Raw genomic sequence first — 16,133 nt, 5'->3', positions numbered from 1 at the left:
GATAAAGAACTTGTATGAAAAACAGGGGTGCCTGAGTGGTTCAGCTGGTTAAGCATCTGCCTTTGGCTCAGGTCTTGATCCCTGAGTCCCCGGGATCTGGGATCAAGCCCCTGCTTAGCGGGGAGTTTACCTTTCCCTTTCTATCTTCCTCTCCTCCCGCTTCTGCTTCTGCTGCTCCTGTGCACAAGCTTGCTCTCTCAAATAAATAAATCTTTTTTTTTTTCCTAAAGAACTTGTATGAAGAGAGGAGCCTGGATGGCTCAGTGGTTGAGCATCTGCCTTTGGTTCTGGTCGTGATCCTGGAGTCCTGGGATGGAGTCTTGCATCTGGCTCCCTGCAGGAAGCCTGCTTCTCCCTCTGCCTATCTCTGTGTCTCTCATGAATAAATAAATAAAATCTTTAAAAAAAACACAAAACTCGTATGAAGAATATATAAAGAACTTCTACAACTCAATATGAGAACAAATAACCCAACTGAAAAGTGGACAAAAGATATGAACATTTCGCCAAAGATATATGAAAGGCAAAAACATGAAAAGATGTTCAATATCTACCAGTCATTAGGGAAATACAAATTAAAACCACAATAACATACCACGACAAACCGGTTAGAAAGACTAATTAAAAATTAACAATATCAAGTGCTTCAGAGATACAAAGGACTTGGAACTCTCAACCAGTGCTGACAAGAGAGCAAAATGATACAGCTATTCTGGAAAATAGTTTGATAGTTTCTTGTAAGATTAAATATACACTTCCCATATGACCAGCAACCCTACTCCTAGGTATTCACACAGGAGAAATGAAAACTTGCGCCCAAAGACTTTTATGCAAATGTTGTCTTTATTCATAATACAAAAACTAGAAACAACCGGAATATCCCTCAACTATTAAGTGGTTAAACACATCTGGAATACTACTCAGCAATAAAATGTAATCAATTACTGATACATATGCAACAAATGGATGACTCTCAAAAGTATCATGCTAAGGTTAACAAGTCAAAAAAACCTGCACGCTATAATAATTCCACTTATATAATATTGTAGACAAAGCTACGTAACACAAAGTGCATCAGTAGTTGTGAGGGATTGGGGTGTGGAGCAAGAGAATGGACTACAACACGGTAAAAGGCAACTTTTTGGTGGAGATGGAAATGTTAAATGAAAATGGTCTATATCTTGGTTGTGGTTACCCAAATGCATACATTTGTCAACTCACCAAGCTATATACTTATAAACAGTGAATATATAGAATGTACAATATCATAAGTAAGCCTAATGAAAAGTATGGACTTTGCATAATAGTGATGTATCTATGTAGGTTCATCTATTGTCACAAATGTACCACTCCAGTGGGGGATACTGATAATAAGAAAAGCTATGCATGTGTGGTATATGGGAAATCTCTGTACCTCCTGCTTAATTCTGCTGTGAATCTAAGTAAAACTGTTCCAAAACATAAAGTCTGTTTTTTGAAAATGGTGAATTTATGCCTTAACAAATGAATGTGACTTAAAACTTTATTGAATTACTTCTAGCACACTGGCAAATGCCCACAAGATTAACTATTCACACCAATACTCCAATTTCAAATTAAAACCATCTAAATTTAACTCAATACCTTCTTCTTTGCCTACACCCACCTCCCCAAATCTATTAACCCATTCTTCCTCCCTATTTTACCATTTCAGTAAACAGCACCAATTTTTTTTTAAAGATTTTATTGGGGATCCCTGGGTGGCTCAGCGGTTTAGCGCCTGCCTTTGGCCCAGGGCGCGATCCTGGGGCCCCGGGATCAAGTCCCACATCAGACTCCGTGCATGGAGCCTGCTTCTCCCTCTGTCTGTGTCTCTGCCTCTCTCTCCCCCTATGTCTATCATGAATGAATGAATGAATGAATGAATGAATGAATAAATAAATAAATAAATAAATAAATAAATATTTTTTCAACGGGGGGGAGGGGGCGGGGGGCGGGGAGAGGGATCCCTGGGTGGCTCAGTGGTTTGGTGCCTGCCTTTGGCCCAGGGCGCGATCCTGGAGTCCTGGGATCGAGTCCCGTGTCGGGCTCCCAGCATGGAGCCTGCTTCTCCCTCCCCCTGTGTCTCTGCCTCTGTCTATCATAAATAATAAATAAATAAATCTTTAAAAAAAAGATTTTATTTATTTATTCATGAGAGACAGAGAGAGAAGCAGAGACCTAGACAGAGGGAGAAGCAGACTCCTCACAGGAAGCCTGAAATGGGACTCGACCCTCGACTGGGATCATGCCCTGAGCCAAAGGCAGACGCTCAACCGCTGAGCCGCACAGGCGTCCCCAGCACCAATTTTCTGTCCCCCAAGTTCAAACCTCTAAAACCTCTAGAGTCTAATGCCTCTCTTTTCTTCTTCCCCTATCGAAAGTCATTTAAGTCCTTTGAATTCTGCTTCCACAATCACTATTCCATTGAACCCTTCCCTTCCATTCTCATTTATGCTCACTCATTTAAAGATATTTGAGAGACAGCGCATACACACATATGGGGTGGGGGAAGGGTGTAGAGAGAAACAAAGAGACTCCACACTGAGCATGGAGCCTGACTCAGGGCTCAATCTCAGGACTCTTGAGATCATGACCTTAGCTGAAATCAACAGACTGAACCACTCAGGCACCCCACCCCATCAATTTAAATCATCATTACCATATGCCTGGGCTGTTAAGTGCCTTCCAAAATGATCTCCAAACCTTTTCCTAGATGTTTCCTCCCCTTCTAACAACCCTGCATATATATGAAGACAAAATTAATTTTTTATAACATTCTTCTCCCTTTTTTAATCATTTTATTTTTTAAGTAAACTCTATGCCCAACGTAGGGCTTGAACTCACGACTTCAAGATCAAGAATCACATGCTCTACCAACTGAGCCAGCCAGGCACCCCTAAAACATTCTTTTAAAAATGCTCCAAGGCTCCTTCAACAAATCATATGGTCAATCTGCATTATTCCCTACACTTTGAATACATTCTCAGCATTGTTCTGCCCCAAAGTGGTCTCTTCTGTTTGCTTTTATTCAAGTCCCATTCCTTCCAAGAAGCCTGCCTTCAGCACTCAGCCCGGATTTCCAACTCCAAATTTCAAAAAACTTTATAGCAGATACTGGTATATCTTTTCCCCTCTTTGCTTTGTCTCTCCACCTCCACCATCAGTTTTCCTTCAGAACAAAGATTCTGAAATACTACCTTTCCATCCTTTCAAAGAACTCTCACAACAGGGATCCCTGGGTGGCGCAGCGGTTTGGCGCCTGCCTTTGGCCCAGGGCGCGGTCCTGGAGACCCGGGATCGAATCCCACATCAGGCTCCTGGTGCATGGAGCCTGCTTCTCCCTCTGCCTGTGTCTCTGCCTCTCTCTCTCTCTCTGTGACTACCATAAATAAATAAAAATTTAAAAAATATATTAAAAAAAAAAAAAGAACTCTCACAACAGATTAACAGTATTGATTCACACTGATTATTAAAGTGAATTAGAAAAATTCACTTGGAGAAAACCAATAGTCCTGAAGTCATCTTTATTTTTTTTTTAAGATTTTATTTATTTATTCATGAGAGAGACAGAGAGAGGCAGAGACATGCAGAGAGAGAACCAGGCTCTCTATGGGGAGCCTGATGCGGGACTCAATCCCAGGACCCCGGGATCATGCATTGAACAGAGGTGGATGCTCAACCACTGAGCCACCCAGGAGTCCCGTAAAATCATCTTTAAAACATTGACGATTTCCATTCTGACAAGCAAAATTTTCTCTTCAATGGCAAGAGATTCATACAGCTTTGTAGTGGAGCAATGGAACAAGGAATGCATTTCAAGATTAACACTGTAATACTCGGGATCCCTGGGTGGCGCAGCGGTTTGGCGCCTGCCTTTGGCCCAGGGCGCGATCCTGGAGACCTGGGATCGAATCCCACATCGGGCTCCCGATGCATGGAGCCTGCTTCTCTCTCTGCCTGTGTCTCTGCCCCTCTCTCTCTCTGTGTGTGTGACTATCATAAAATAAATAAAAATTAAAAAAAAAAAAAAAAAACACTGTAATACTCTACACAGTAGGCCTACAGTAATCTATTATATAACCTTGAATTTACAAGTCCCTTTCTTGCTAAGGGTTCAAAATATGTTCATAATTTGAAGCACAAACCAAGATAAAATGGACAAGAGGTTTGCTTAAAGAAAAGCTAACTATTCCCTTGAACCTTAGCACTTTTCCCACCAAATTCTGACTATATAAGCTCCTTGAAGGTAGAGAGATTATGCATTATCCTAGTGACAGTTAAAGTATAACAGGTATTTTTTTGCTAAGGATTGGAAGGTACAAGCCCAAACTGGCAGTGCTTAAGGAAGAGCAGTAAACTGTAATAGTAGATAATTCAGAATGACAAAGCCCCATCTCCCCTTCTACCGAAAGAGGCTATAGAATAATTAGCAAATATTCCCTCCACTGTCTGATAGCATCAATTTCTAGAATTCTAAAAATTACTATCTTTAAAGAAATCTTACAGGACCAACAGACCACAAGAAGCTAGGGTCAGGGAATTTATAATCGAGTTTAGCAGCACTCCAATATACTCCTTGAGAATAAAGAAAGGGAGCTTTCATACAGAGTAAAAGGAACCAAACTTGAAATCAGGTTCTGGATTTGAAACTTTGGTTCCACTCTACACATATCAGCTGTGTCACTCTCAGCAAATGACATAATGACTACTATTGTCTTCACAAGTACAATAAGTATTAGTTGTTCAATAAATGTTAGTTAAATAAACAGTTCTTTAATTTCTTTTTTTTTTTTAAGATTTTATTTATTTATTTTAGGGAGAGCAAGAGTGAGAGAGCAGAAGCAGGAAGAGAGAGAAAGAAGCAGGCTCCCCACTGAGGAGGGAGCCCTAGATTCGGCTTGATCCCAGGACTTTGGGATCATGACTGGAGCCTAAGGCAGACACTTGGCCAAATAAGCCATCCAGGCACCCCCCCAACAATCCTTCAATTTCATCTTAATACCTCCTATTTGGCATTTTACCAAGTACATTTTTAAAAACTTGAGATGTGTTATTTGAGCAGCCATTCAACCTATCCAACTTTTTAAAAACTGCTAGTAAATACCTTTTCCTTTTTATCTGTGCTATTGAGGCTTTAATGTCAATTAAGTAAAACATCAGATAATCACAAACTTTATGCACAAATTAAGTAGTTTTGTTCAAAGAATGTCATATCTTCTTGCTTTTCCAACCACAAAAATCAAATTTACCATTTACCTTCATCGTCATCATCTCTCTCTTTCTCTTCCAATGCTTGTCTTTCCAATTGTCTTGCTACCTCATCAACTGAGGCTCCTGATTCTTTATCAGGTTCTTGTTGCCCTGCTGATCAAATATAACAAATTAAATCTAATAAAGGTACTTTCCAACTAGAATATGTTTTAAGGATTCTGGAGAACATAGAAGTCCTTTCCTACCTGATAAGTACTTGAGAAACAAAACCAGAAACATTATTGTGAACATAATAGAATTTATGTAACGACAAAGAAAAATCTTTCATTTGTAAGTAGCATTGTCCATTCAACAAAATATCCATTACACTGTCTCTGTGCTAGCAACCAAAGGATAAACAAAACTGTGAGTTTGTCCCTATCCATAAGTTGTTTAACTTTTTAAAGTATTTAACAATTAGACTACTATAACAAATGGTTTACTAACGAAATAGATACTTAAAATAGGTAAGTTCTTAGGAAGTTCTTAGGAAGAGGAGGATTTCTATGGACACTGGAAACTTCAAGTCTTCACGAAAAATATGTTGTCAAGCTAGGCTGGGTAAAATCAAATAAATAAGAAAAGATATTTCCATTACTAAAAAACAAAATTACTGAACAGCTAAGCACAAGACCAACCCAACCCCCCCATTGCCTCCCCCCCCACCCCCAAAGTGAATACAATATAGCTGTAGTAGCAGTAGGTGTGTGTAGAAAGAGATAGTATTACCAGTTAGCATATACTGAAGTGATATTCTGGCTACTGTAGAGGATTCATATTGAGAGCTACAACTCTTTAATAATATATCACGGGACCTGAATGGACAAACGGAAGTGCCTGGATTTCACGGAAAGCCAAGAACAGCCACCAGACTATGTCCTGGGATTAAACGGTCTCTGCAAGAGTCCAGCACCCACAACTTTCCCTTTCCAATTCCCACTTAATCACAATTTCAGAAAGATAGAGACTTCCAACCCCTCTCAACTTCATCTTCATCACTTACGGCCTCTCTCCATTTGTCTCTCAATCTCTGTGTGGCTGATTTTAAAAACAGGTACAAACACTGTTTTTCCTAAAATGAAGGACCACGAACAACACTGACTTCTCAAAATATTTAAGGTCCTAACTCATAATGTAATCCAAGTATAAACTTTCAGCTGTTTTCCTTGCCTTACCAGTGGATTTAGAGAAGTTCCATTCCCATCTACCTAATATTCTATCCGAACTGCCTGCAAATGGCATCATAATTCAGGCCTAAAAGCCCTGAAGCTTGACGATGCCATGGGTTTAGGCAGGTGAAGATTGGAAGCACGACCACACATTCTGCATTACTACTCAGTGACGTGACCGCGTGGGCATACACACATAGACACACATCTCAAAAGTGCAGCCGGCAACAAAAATCCCTCTGTAAACCGGGAAGGGGGAAGGGGAGTGCGGTCAAGGCACTAAGACTCGCCCACTCCATCCCCGTCCTTGGAAATACGCTCCAGGTTCCTCCAGCCAAGAGGCGACAGTGTGGGTCAGAACCAGGTTTTTGAGGAGGGCGAACGGCGGGGAGGGTGGCGGGGCTGAGTCCTGTGCGCGGCTTCGAGTCGGTTGCACGACCTGTGAGGCGGCCTGAGTTCTAGCACTTCCCAGGGCTGAGGCCCGGCGGCCCCGCGACTACCTCACGACAGGGCTGAGGCACCCTTCTCACCCCACCCCACCCTCAACAGCTCCCCCGTCCCACAGGAAGAGAAGCCGCCTCTCCCCGACCCTGGGGATCCGTAGCCCGTTCTGACACACACCCTGTCCTGGGATTCAGTCCAGGGCGGTGTGCCGAGGCCCCCGTTTCTGTCACTCCAGCAGGGCCTGGGCCGAGCCGTTCGGCCATCCCTGACGGGGACCGGGAACACATACAACTCCCTTTACCTGTGGCAGCCCCTTTACTCTTCTTCTTCTTCCGTCTTTTTTTCTTGGCTGCTTCCTCAGCCGTAGAGGCAGCTCCCTCTTCTCTGTCGTCCGGATCCAGGTCGCCATTCAGGTGGCTCCCGGAGGACGCTGCCTCCTCCACGCCCGCCATGTTGCCCGAGAGAGCGCGCGCGCGAGTGAGACCGAGCGACGAGGGCCCGCTCCTTCTTCACCCACCTACACCAGCGACACCGGAAGCCGCTCTCGATGGGAGGGGCGCAGGGAATGCTGGGATGTCGGAGGACTCTAGCGCGCGGATCGCGCGCGAAAGGGCGCTGGGGTCCTCTCGGGTGGAGCGCAGCGCTGTGGCGCCTGCGGCGCGGTGGATGCTGCCCCGAGCTCCTCTTTCGGCCCGCGCGTTGGGCGTTCCCTGGGCAAATGTGCCCCGCGTTGGGGCAAGTTGAGTGACTGTTCTTGCCCTGTGGACAGGCCCAGCCCCGTGGAGAGAGGGGGGCGTCTCTGCTGAAACCAAAAAGTTCTGTTCGTGGTATCGGGAAGCGTCCCGGAAGCGAGGAGAGGGCTCCCAAATGTGTTCGCTTGTACACACTCCTTTTTTATGACTCAAAAGGATTGCGTTTGTTTTTTCCTTAGAGCTCGCGGCGAGGCTGTCCGGGCCCTTAAGGAGATGAACCTGCAAAGGAGCCTCGAAGAGGCAGGAAGAGATGGACGGGTTTATCGTTAGAGAAGGCGAGGGGAGCGGATTAACTGCAGAGAGCTGCGGGGGTCGGGGGGCGGCGGTCGAGTCGGATGACTGAAAAACGTCCGTTGTTGGCTTTAGCGAAGCTACTCAGGTAGAGATGGACGCCGGACTCCAGAGAGTTGAGGAAGGAGAAAGAGGTGAGGACGTAGGGCATCTCCGCATCCTTCCAGATTTCCGCTTAAATGCCACTCCCTCCGAGACCCCTCACTCCACAATCTAAATCAGGCTCTGCTTTTACAACCCCTTGTTGAATTCTTAACCTTTTTCCGTGGCAGTTTGTCATAATCTATTTGTTTGATCAATTGTTTTCTATCTTCCCAACTACCTCGAGCTCCGTAAAGAAGGGAACCCTGCGTGTTTTGTACTCTTATCGCCAGCACCCCAGAGCATACTCTGAGCTCAGGAAATAATCATTGTATAAACAGCACTTTAAGAGCTCCAAGCCCTTTATTATGCCGTTTCATCCGCTTTTGAGTTCGAGGGAATTAGTTTTGTGAACTTGCATCAGATCATACAGCAAGTGAATGGGAGAGTTAGCATCTAAACCCAGGCCATCAGGCACCAAAAGTTTAATAATCCTGTACTCTGCCTTCCCAATTGAAATTTCAAGTCAGTAAATATTTATTGATTGTACACTAGAAGTAATTTTTCATAATGGAAGATTTAAAAAAGTGAATGCCGGGATTCCTGGGTGGCTCAGCGGTTTAGCGCCACCTTCAGCCCAGGTCCCGATCCCGGGGTCCTGGGATCGAGTCCCACATCGGGCTCCCTGCATGGAGCCTGCTTCTCCCTCTGCCTGTGTCTCTGCCTCTCTCCCTCTGTGTCTTTCATGAATAGGTAAATAAAATCTTTAAAGAAAAAAGTGAATGCCACAAATCTATACCCTCAAGAAAGTAGCATTCAATGAGGTAGACATGTAAATAAACATGAATAAAACTAGGTGCTAGTACTTTCCTTAAGCCATTTATTATTTTCTATTCCAAACTAGTGTATCACAAAGCTGAGAAATTTAAGAGTCCAAAAGATCCTCAGACTAGAGGCAAGAATGTGGCTGACTAAGTTCAGGAGAAATCAGAGCTTTCACCCTTTTGAGGTGCAAACTGACTGTCAGAAGCTTTTCAACATCCTTATAAGTAAGATCTGCCACATCAAAAATGCCTTTAAAGTTTGTTTTAAATCTTCCCAGTTCCTCCCTAAATTCTAGGAACACTTGGACCATGACTACTACCTCAGACCCAGTACAGGAGACACAGGGTCCTGGAGGACAGAAACAGAACAGTAGGATCGATAAATGAATTTTCACAAAGGAGTGCTGGAGGCATAAGTGGATCTATAGAATTATCAGTGTCAAGATAAAATTTGTTCAGAAAAAAATAAAATACTAAAATGCAATGATAAAATACAACTTCTTTGTTGAAAGGGATTGTATTTTTTTTTTTTAAGATTTTATTTATTCATGAGAGACACAGAGAGAGAGGCAGAGACACAGGCAGAGGGAGAAGCAGGGTCCATGCAGGGAGCCTGACATGGGAGTTGATCCCAGGTCTCCAGAAACAGGCCCTGGACTGAAAGCGGCACTAAACCGCTGAGCCACCGGGGCTGCCCAAGGGATTGTATTCTACTTACCTTTTATTTATTTATTTATTTGACAGAGAGAGAGTTAGAGAACACAAGCAAAGGAAATGGCAGAGGGAGAGGCAGAAGTAGGCCCCCCAGCCCAATATGGGGCTCAATCCCAGGATCCTGTGATCATGACCTGAGCTGAAGGCAGATACTTTTTTTTTTTAAATATTTTTTTTCAATTTTTATTTATTTATGATAGTCACAGAGAGAGAGAGAGAGAGGCAGAGACACAGGCCGAGGGAGAAGCAGGCTCCATGCACCGGGAGCCCGATGTGGGACTCGATCCCGGGTCTCCAGGATCGCGCCCTGGGCCAAAGGCAGGCACCAAACCGCTGCGCCACCCAGGGATCCCTGAAGGCAGATACTTGACCCGCTGAGCCACCCAGGCCCATCCCTTCTTTCCTGAAAAGAAGCAAGAAGATAAAACTTTAAGGTAGTAGTATAAAAACAATACGTATCTTAACAGTATGGCAATGGATATTTACTGGATGACTGTTTTTCCAGGATACTCCAGAGTTTGAGGTAACTAAGTAAATACTTAAAATAATAGCCCATGACACTCCTTGTTTTCATCATTTTTCTTCATTTGGTTTTCTCTACAAGAGGAAGTTGAATAGGACAAAGGAATGACAAATGTTGAAAACCTAAGAATTTAAGAGAACTAAGAATCTAAGTAAAAAAATATAATTCAATACCAGCATAGACTAGAATATTTTTTCTAGCAAACTAAGGCTGTTGGGAGGCTACAGAGAGAGGTTGAATTGCAGAAACACTTTTAACAGAATTAAGAGAACTTGATGGTCCATTAAATGTGGAGAGGTAGGAGTTGAGGATGACACCCAGGTTTCTGGCTTGGGTTCCTGGGTGGTTAATGGTACCACTCCCTGAGATAGAGAATAAAGGAGGAGGAGTAGACTTTGTAGGTGTTGGAGAGGAAGATAAGCTTTGGGCATTTTAAGTTTGAGATGCCTGCAGGACATCCAGGCAAAGATATCTAGTAGTCAGAAATATGGATCCAGAGATATAGACATGTGAGTTATTAGGGCTTGGGTATGGTAGAAGGCTGTGAATGCAGTAGTTCAGGGAGGAGAGAAAAGGACACTAATGTTTGGGGGTTTTGTTTACAACGGGAGCGGGAGTAGGAAATTCCATTAAGAAAACTGCAAAGGATAGTAGGACAAGAAAGAGAAAATGCTTTAGAGAATAATCAGATGGAAGTATGGAGAGAGAAAAGTTTTTTTTTTTTTTTTTTTAAGATTTTATTAATTTATTCGTTAGAGAGAGAGAGAGAGGCAGGGACACAGGCAGAGGGGACAAGCAGGCTCCATATAGGGAGCCCGATATGGGACTCAATCCTGGGTCTCCAGGATCAGGCCCTGGGCTGAAGGCCGTGCTAAACCACTGAGCCACCTGGGCTGCCTGAGAGATGAAAGTTTTACAGAACAAAAGTTTGGTCAGCTCTATTAGCTGCTGAAGAAAGATTGAGTAGTATAAAGCCTCAAACTAGGCCATTGATTTTAGCCTTCAGGAGGCTACTGGTAACTTTAGTGAGAGCCATTTTGTTAGCACCAAAAAGGGATCCTCACAAGAGGTTGGGATGCACTGTCTTGAACACCAGCTCAAGAAGCAAAGGATCCCTTATCCCAAACCTATTTTATCAGTGACCCTTGCAGTACTCCCCTCTTTTGTTCTCTTGAACAGGACCTTTCTTAAAACTAAGTGTGGCTGTTTTTTTTGTTTTGTTTTGTTTTGTTTGTTTTTTTCTTAAGAAGGAGACAGAGGCAGGGGGAGTGGCAGGAGAGGGAAAGAGAGAATCTTAAGTAGGCTCCAGTGCAGAGAGCCCAGTGTGGGGCTCCATCTCACAACCCTGAGAGTACAACCTGAGCCAAAATCAAGAGTCAGATGCTTAATGAACTGGGCTACCCATGCACCCCTAAATTGACTCTTTTGCCACATGTTTTTCTATAATCCTTTCCCTATTTTAGTTCTGTCCAACAATATCCTAAGTTACTTTTTATTTTATACTTTGTTCTTTTTGTAACTGGACGATAGATACTTAATAATAGAACTTCTTTATCTTCCCCATAATCTCTGTGTAGCATGCATGTATTTAGGCTGGACTTTGGGAAAGGTTTATATGGTTGCAAGCAATATTCCTATGGCCAAGATGTCAGGAGTATCATTACCAACATGGAAGTTTCAAGTGTTTATTAGTCAAATACACATAGGAATCAATATTAAGAGTTTATAAAAGAAAGATAAGAACTACATGAAATACTGGAGGACAAACAACAGTACCATTCATAAGTTCCCTCTTCCCATCTTTCCTGGTTGGCTTAGTTGGTTAAGCATCCTATTCTTGATCTCAACTCAGGTCTTGATCTCGGGGTCGTGAATTCAAGCCCCTCATGGAGCCTACTTAAAAAAAAAAAAAAAAGATGAGGGTTATTTTGGTGTTAAAGATCAGGGTAGGCTGAGTTGAACTGGGAGTATACTGTGAATGTGGTGCAGAGTTGAACTAGTAATGTATTATGAATGTGGTTGTAATATGGAGAAAGATTAGGTGCTTTTGGTCTCCTCAGGAAACTTTCACACTTGAAAAATTATGGAGGACCCCACAGATATTTGTTTATATGATGCCATAGATTGAATGTGTCTCTCCAAAATTCATATGTTGAAAAATAGGCCCAATGTAATGGTACTTGGAGATGGAGCTTCTGAGAGGTGATTAGATCATCAGAAGAGAACCCTTATGATTAGGATTAGTGTTCTTATAAAACAGGCTTCAAAGAGACCCTTTACCCTTTCCACATATGAGGACACAGGCATCTATGAACCAGGCAGCTGGACCTCTCCAGACACTGAATCAGACAACTTGATATTGTCTTACAATTACTGAAGTTTGTTTGACTTTGGTTTTGTTTTTTGTTTTTATCTTTTTCTCTTTTGCTTCAGTTTGGATGGCTTCAATTGCTTTGCTCTCAAGGTCACTTATCATTTTATAGCGTCTAATTCCTGTCAAATCTATCCAGTTAATTTTTCATTTCAGATGCTATATTTTTCAGTTCTAGAATTTCCATTTTGCTTTTTTTATAGTGTCCATTTCTCTATTAAGATTTTCTATTTCTGGGATTCCTGGGTGGCTCAGCAGTTTAGCACCTGCCTTTGGCTCAGGGCATGATCCCGGAGTCCCAGGTTTGAGTCCCACATGGGGCTCCTTGCATGGAGCCTGCTTCTCCCTCTGCCTGTGTCTCTGCCTCTTTCTCTCTCTCTGTGTATCTCATGAATAAATAAATAAAATCTTTAAAAAAAGGATTTTGAGATCCCTGGGTGGCGCAGCGGTTTGGCGCCTGCCTTTGGCCCAGGGCGCGATCCTGGATACCCAGGATCGAATCCCACATCGGGCTCCCGGTGCAGGGAGCCTGCTTCTCCCTCTGCCTGTGTCTCTGCCTCTCTCTCTTTCTCTCTGTGTGACTATCATAAATAAATAAAAATTAAAAAATAAATAAATAAAAAAATAAAAAAAGGATTTTTTGTCTTATTACATTTATATTTTCCTTTAAATTTTTAAACATAATAGCTGCTTTATTTTTTATTATTTTTTTATAATAGCTGCTTTAAAGTTCTTATCCCCTATTTTCATTCTCTCTCTCATTATTTAAAAGATTTTATTTATTTATTTGATAGAGCAAGCACACACAATCAGGGGGAACTGCAGAGGGAGAGGAAGAAGCAGGCTCCCCACTGAACAGGGAGCCCAATGTGGGGCTCCATCCTAGGACCTTGGGCTCATGACCTGAGGCAAAGCCAAATGTTTAACTGACTGAGCCACCTAGGTGCCCCTCATCTCTCTCATTTCTGAGGTTACAACTTTTTCTCCTGGTTAAGAGTCACATTTACTAATTCTCATGTCTAATAATGTGTTATGCTGGATACTACAGATACTACTTTGAGTGACCTTTGTTCTCTTTCATAATAGAGAATTGAATATTGTTAAAATGGTTAACTTACTTACATCTCAGAGTGCCTGGGTGGCTCTCTCTCTAGCTGTCTCTCAAATAAATAAATAAAATCTTAAAAAAAAAACCTTATGGGTAGCCCAGGTGGCTCAGTGGTTTAGCCACCTTCAACCCAGGCTGTGATCCTGGAGACCAGGGATGGAATCCCGCATCAGGCTTCCAGCATGGAGCCTGCTTCTCTTTCTGCCTATGTCTCTGCCTCTCTCCCTCTCTCTCTCTCTCTCTCTCTCTGTGTCTCTCATGAATAAATAAAATCTTTTAAAAATTTACTTGCATCTCAATGTGATTTCAAGGTTTCTTTTAAGGTTTTTTTGTTTGTTTTTTACGTAGAGCTATAGTACACTTACTCTAGGGTACCACTCTTTTTTTTTTTTTTTTTTTTTTTTTTTTTTTTACCACTCTTTAATATGAAATCCACTAATCATGTATGGCTATTAAATAATTGAAATGTGACTAGTCCAAATCAAAGTGTGTGTTAAGTGTAAAATGAACACTGAATTTCAAAGACTTAGTTATGAAAAAGAGACTGTAAACTATCTCTTTTTAATTAATAATCTTCCATGTTCATGGGGTGCCTGGCTGGCTCAATTGGTAGAGAATGTAACTCTTGATCTTGAGGTTGTGCATTCAAGCCCCACATTGGGTATAGAGATTACTTAAAAAATAAAATCTTTAAAAAAAATCTCTGTTGCAAAAAAATAATCTCCCATGTTGGTTACATGTTGAAATGATAACCTTTTGGATATATTGGGTAAAATAAAATATTTTATTAATATTGTCTATTTTTACTTTTTTTTCTAAGAGGTTACTAGGAAATTTTAAATAACACTTCCATCATTATATTTCTATTGAATAGTGTCACTGTATTGCTAGATTAACCCTGTTCATAAAACCTGGCCTTTCTGGGATACCTACTAAATTTCTGAGGTAGTTAATTAGATCTTTCCACTGTTGTTGGTTGGAATACCAACATCTCACATTATTGTTTAACTTTTTTTTTTTTTAAGATTTTATTTATTCATGAGAGACACAGAGTGAAGGGCAGACATAGGCAGAGGGAAAAGCGGGCTCCCTGCAGGGAGCCTTATGCGGGACTCCATCCTGGGACCCCAGGATCACGTCCTGAGCCCAAGGGCAGATGCTCAATCACTGAGCTACCCAGGCATCCCCTGTCCAACTTCTGATCATTGTTCAGCCCATAGCTTCTCCATAGTTGTTCTGTTTCTAATAGTTGTTCTTTGTTTTGTGGAGTCATTTCCTGTGCAGACCTCTCTGTGTAGCTTCCTTCTCACTGATATCTGATCTCCATCCACCTCCTCAGTTCAGATAGACCACCATGCTTTATTTGGCCTTTCCCAGTGGAAAGTACCCCCAGGCAAAAAGCCATTGTAATCATGAAACTAATTCATTTGTTTTTCTTTGGTTAGGAATAACAGTTATATGTTTCCTATTGATCAATATCTAAAAACAGTTATTTATTTTGTCCAGTTTGATCATTGTTTATGGTGGAAAGTCTTGTGTCAGTTTTAGTTACTACATCATGATTGAAAGTAGAATTCTTTTTCTTTTAAATTTTTTATTTATTTATGATAGTCACACAGAGAGAGAGAGAGAGAGAGAGAGAGAGAGAGGCAGAGACATAGGCAGAGGGAGAAGCAGGCTCCATGCACCGGGAGCCCGACGTGGGATTCGATCCCAGGTCTCCAGGATCGCGCCCTAGGCCAAAGGCAGGCGCTAAACCGCTGCGCCACCCAGAGATCCCAGTAGAATTCTTTATTATAATCTTTCACTTCCATGTTGCACATTTTCCTTAAATGTCTCATGGGTATTCCAAAATATAGAGGACTTGGTGCTCAGTTGGCTTTCTTAATCTAGAAATTCCAAGCTGACATTCCCAGTGACTGAGGATGACTGAGATAAAAGACATGAATGGAATCAGCTGGTCTTGAAGTTCTGGATGGAACTCTTGTATAAGGTTATTTTGGAGTCAGAACCAACAGATCTCTAGAATTCTTTGGTCTGAAAATTGCAGAAGCTAGTGAGACAAGAGGTTGGTACTTTTAAAGGCATTTGGATATTTTTGATCTTTGGAATCTGACACCTTAGGTTATGGGTAGAAGCTGGAACTGACTGAGGTTCTTGGGTACTCCTTTTTTAAAAAATGGTAAATTTAAATATCATAAAATTCACCATTTTGAGGTTTTTAGTATATTACAGCTGTATAATCACCACTATCTAATTATAGAATATTTTTCATACATCAATTGATAGACCTTTGGGTTCTTTCTATTTTTTTGCTGTTATAAATAATACTACTATGAACATTACAAATTTTGATATGGATGTACATATTTTCATTTCTCTTGGATATATATCTAGGGATACAATTGCTGAGTCTTATGGGATAACTCTATGTTTAAGATTTCGGTGAACTACCAGACTGTTTTCAAAAACAACTGCGCAAAAAACAAAACAAAACAAAACAAAAAAAACAAAAAACCTGTGCCATTATACAGTCCTACTTGCAGTATATGAGATTTCTAATTTCTCCATATCCTTGCCAACGT

The 16,133-nt window shown here is 41.7% G+C and overlaps 2 protein-coding genes across 5 annotated transcripts in view; one reads left to right on the top strand and one right to left on the bottom strand.

The window, feature by feature from the left end:
- Positions 1–7,417, bottom strand: part of METAP2 (methionyl aminopeptidase 2) — a 35,650-nt gene extending 28,233 nt beyond the window's left edge. The window contains exons 1-2 of one of the 4 annotated variants that reach the window (XM_077845873.1): positions 7,186–7,416; positions 5,278–5,385 (exon numbers count right to left, since the gene is read on the bottom strand). In XM_077845873.1, the coding sequence (XP_077701999.1) occupies positions 5,278–5,385; positions 7,186–7,336 (259 nt within the window). In that variant the 5' untranslated portion in view covers positions 7,337–7,416. Of the gene's footprint in view, positions 1–5,277; positions 5,386–6,274; positions 6,426–7,185 lie in introns of those variants that run through there. The other 3 variants (XM_077845874.1, XM_077845876.1, XM_077845875.1) reach the window with 3 other exon arrangements.
- The window catches only part of LOC144282346 (uncharacterized), a 48,592-nt gene continuing 39,501 nt past the window's right edge, over positions 7,043–16,133 (top strand). The window contains exons 1-3 of the mRNA XM_077845878.1: positions 7,043–8,061; positions 9,577–9,691; positions 9,905–9,980. The gene's annotated coding sequence lies outside the window, so the exon portion shown is untranslated. The remainder of the gene's footprint in view (positions 8,062–9,576; positions 9,692–9,904; positions 9,981–16,133) is intronic.

This window comes from Canis aureus, chromosome 13, assembly GCF_053574225.1.
Source record: "Canis aureus isolate CA01 chromosome 13, VMU_Caureus_v.1.0, whole genome shotgun sequence".
NCBI classification, from domain to species: Eukaryota; Metazoa; Chordata; class Mammalia; order Carnivora; family Canidae; genus Canis; species Canis aureus.
Note: the sequence above shows the minus strand (reverse complement) of the source record. Positions and strands in the feature narration are given on the sequence as shown.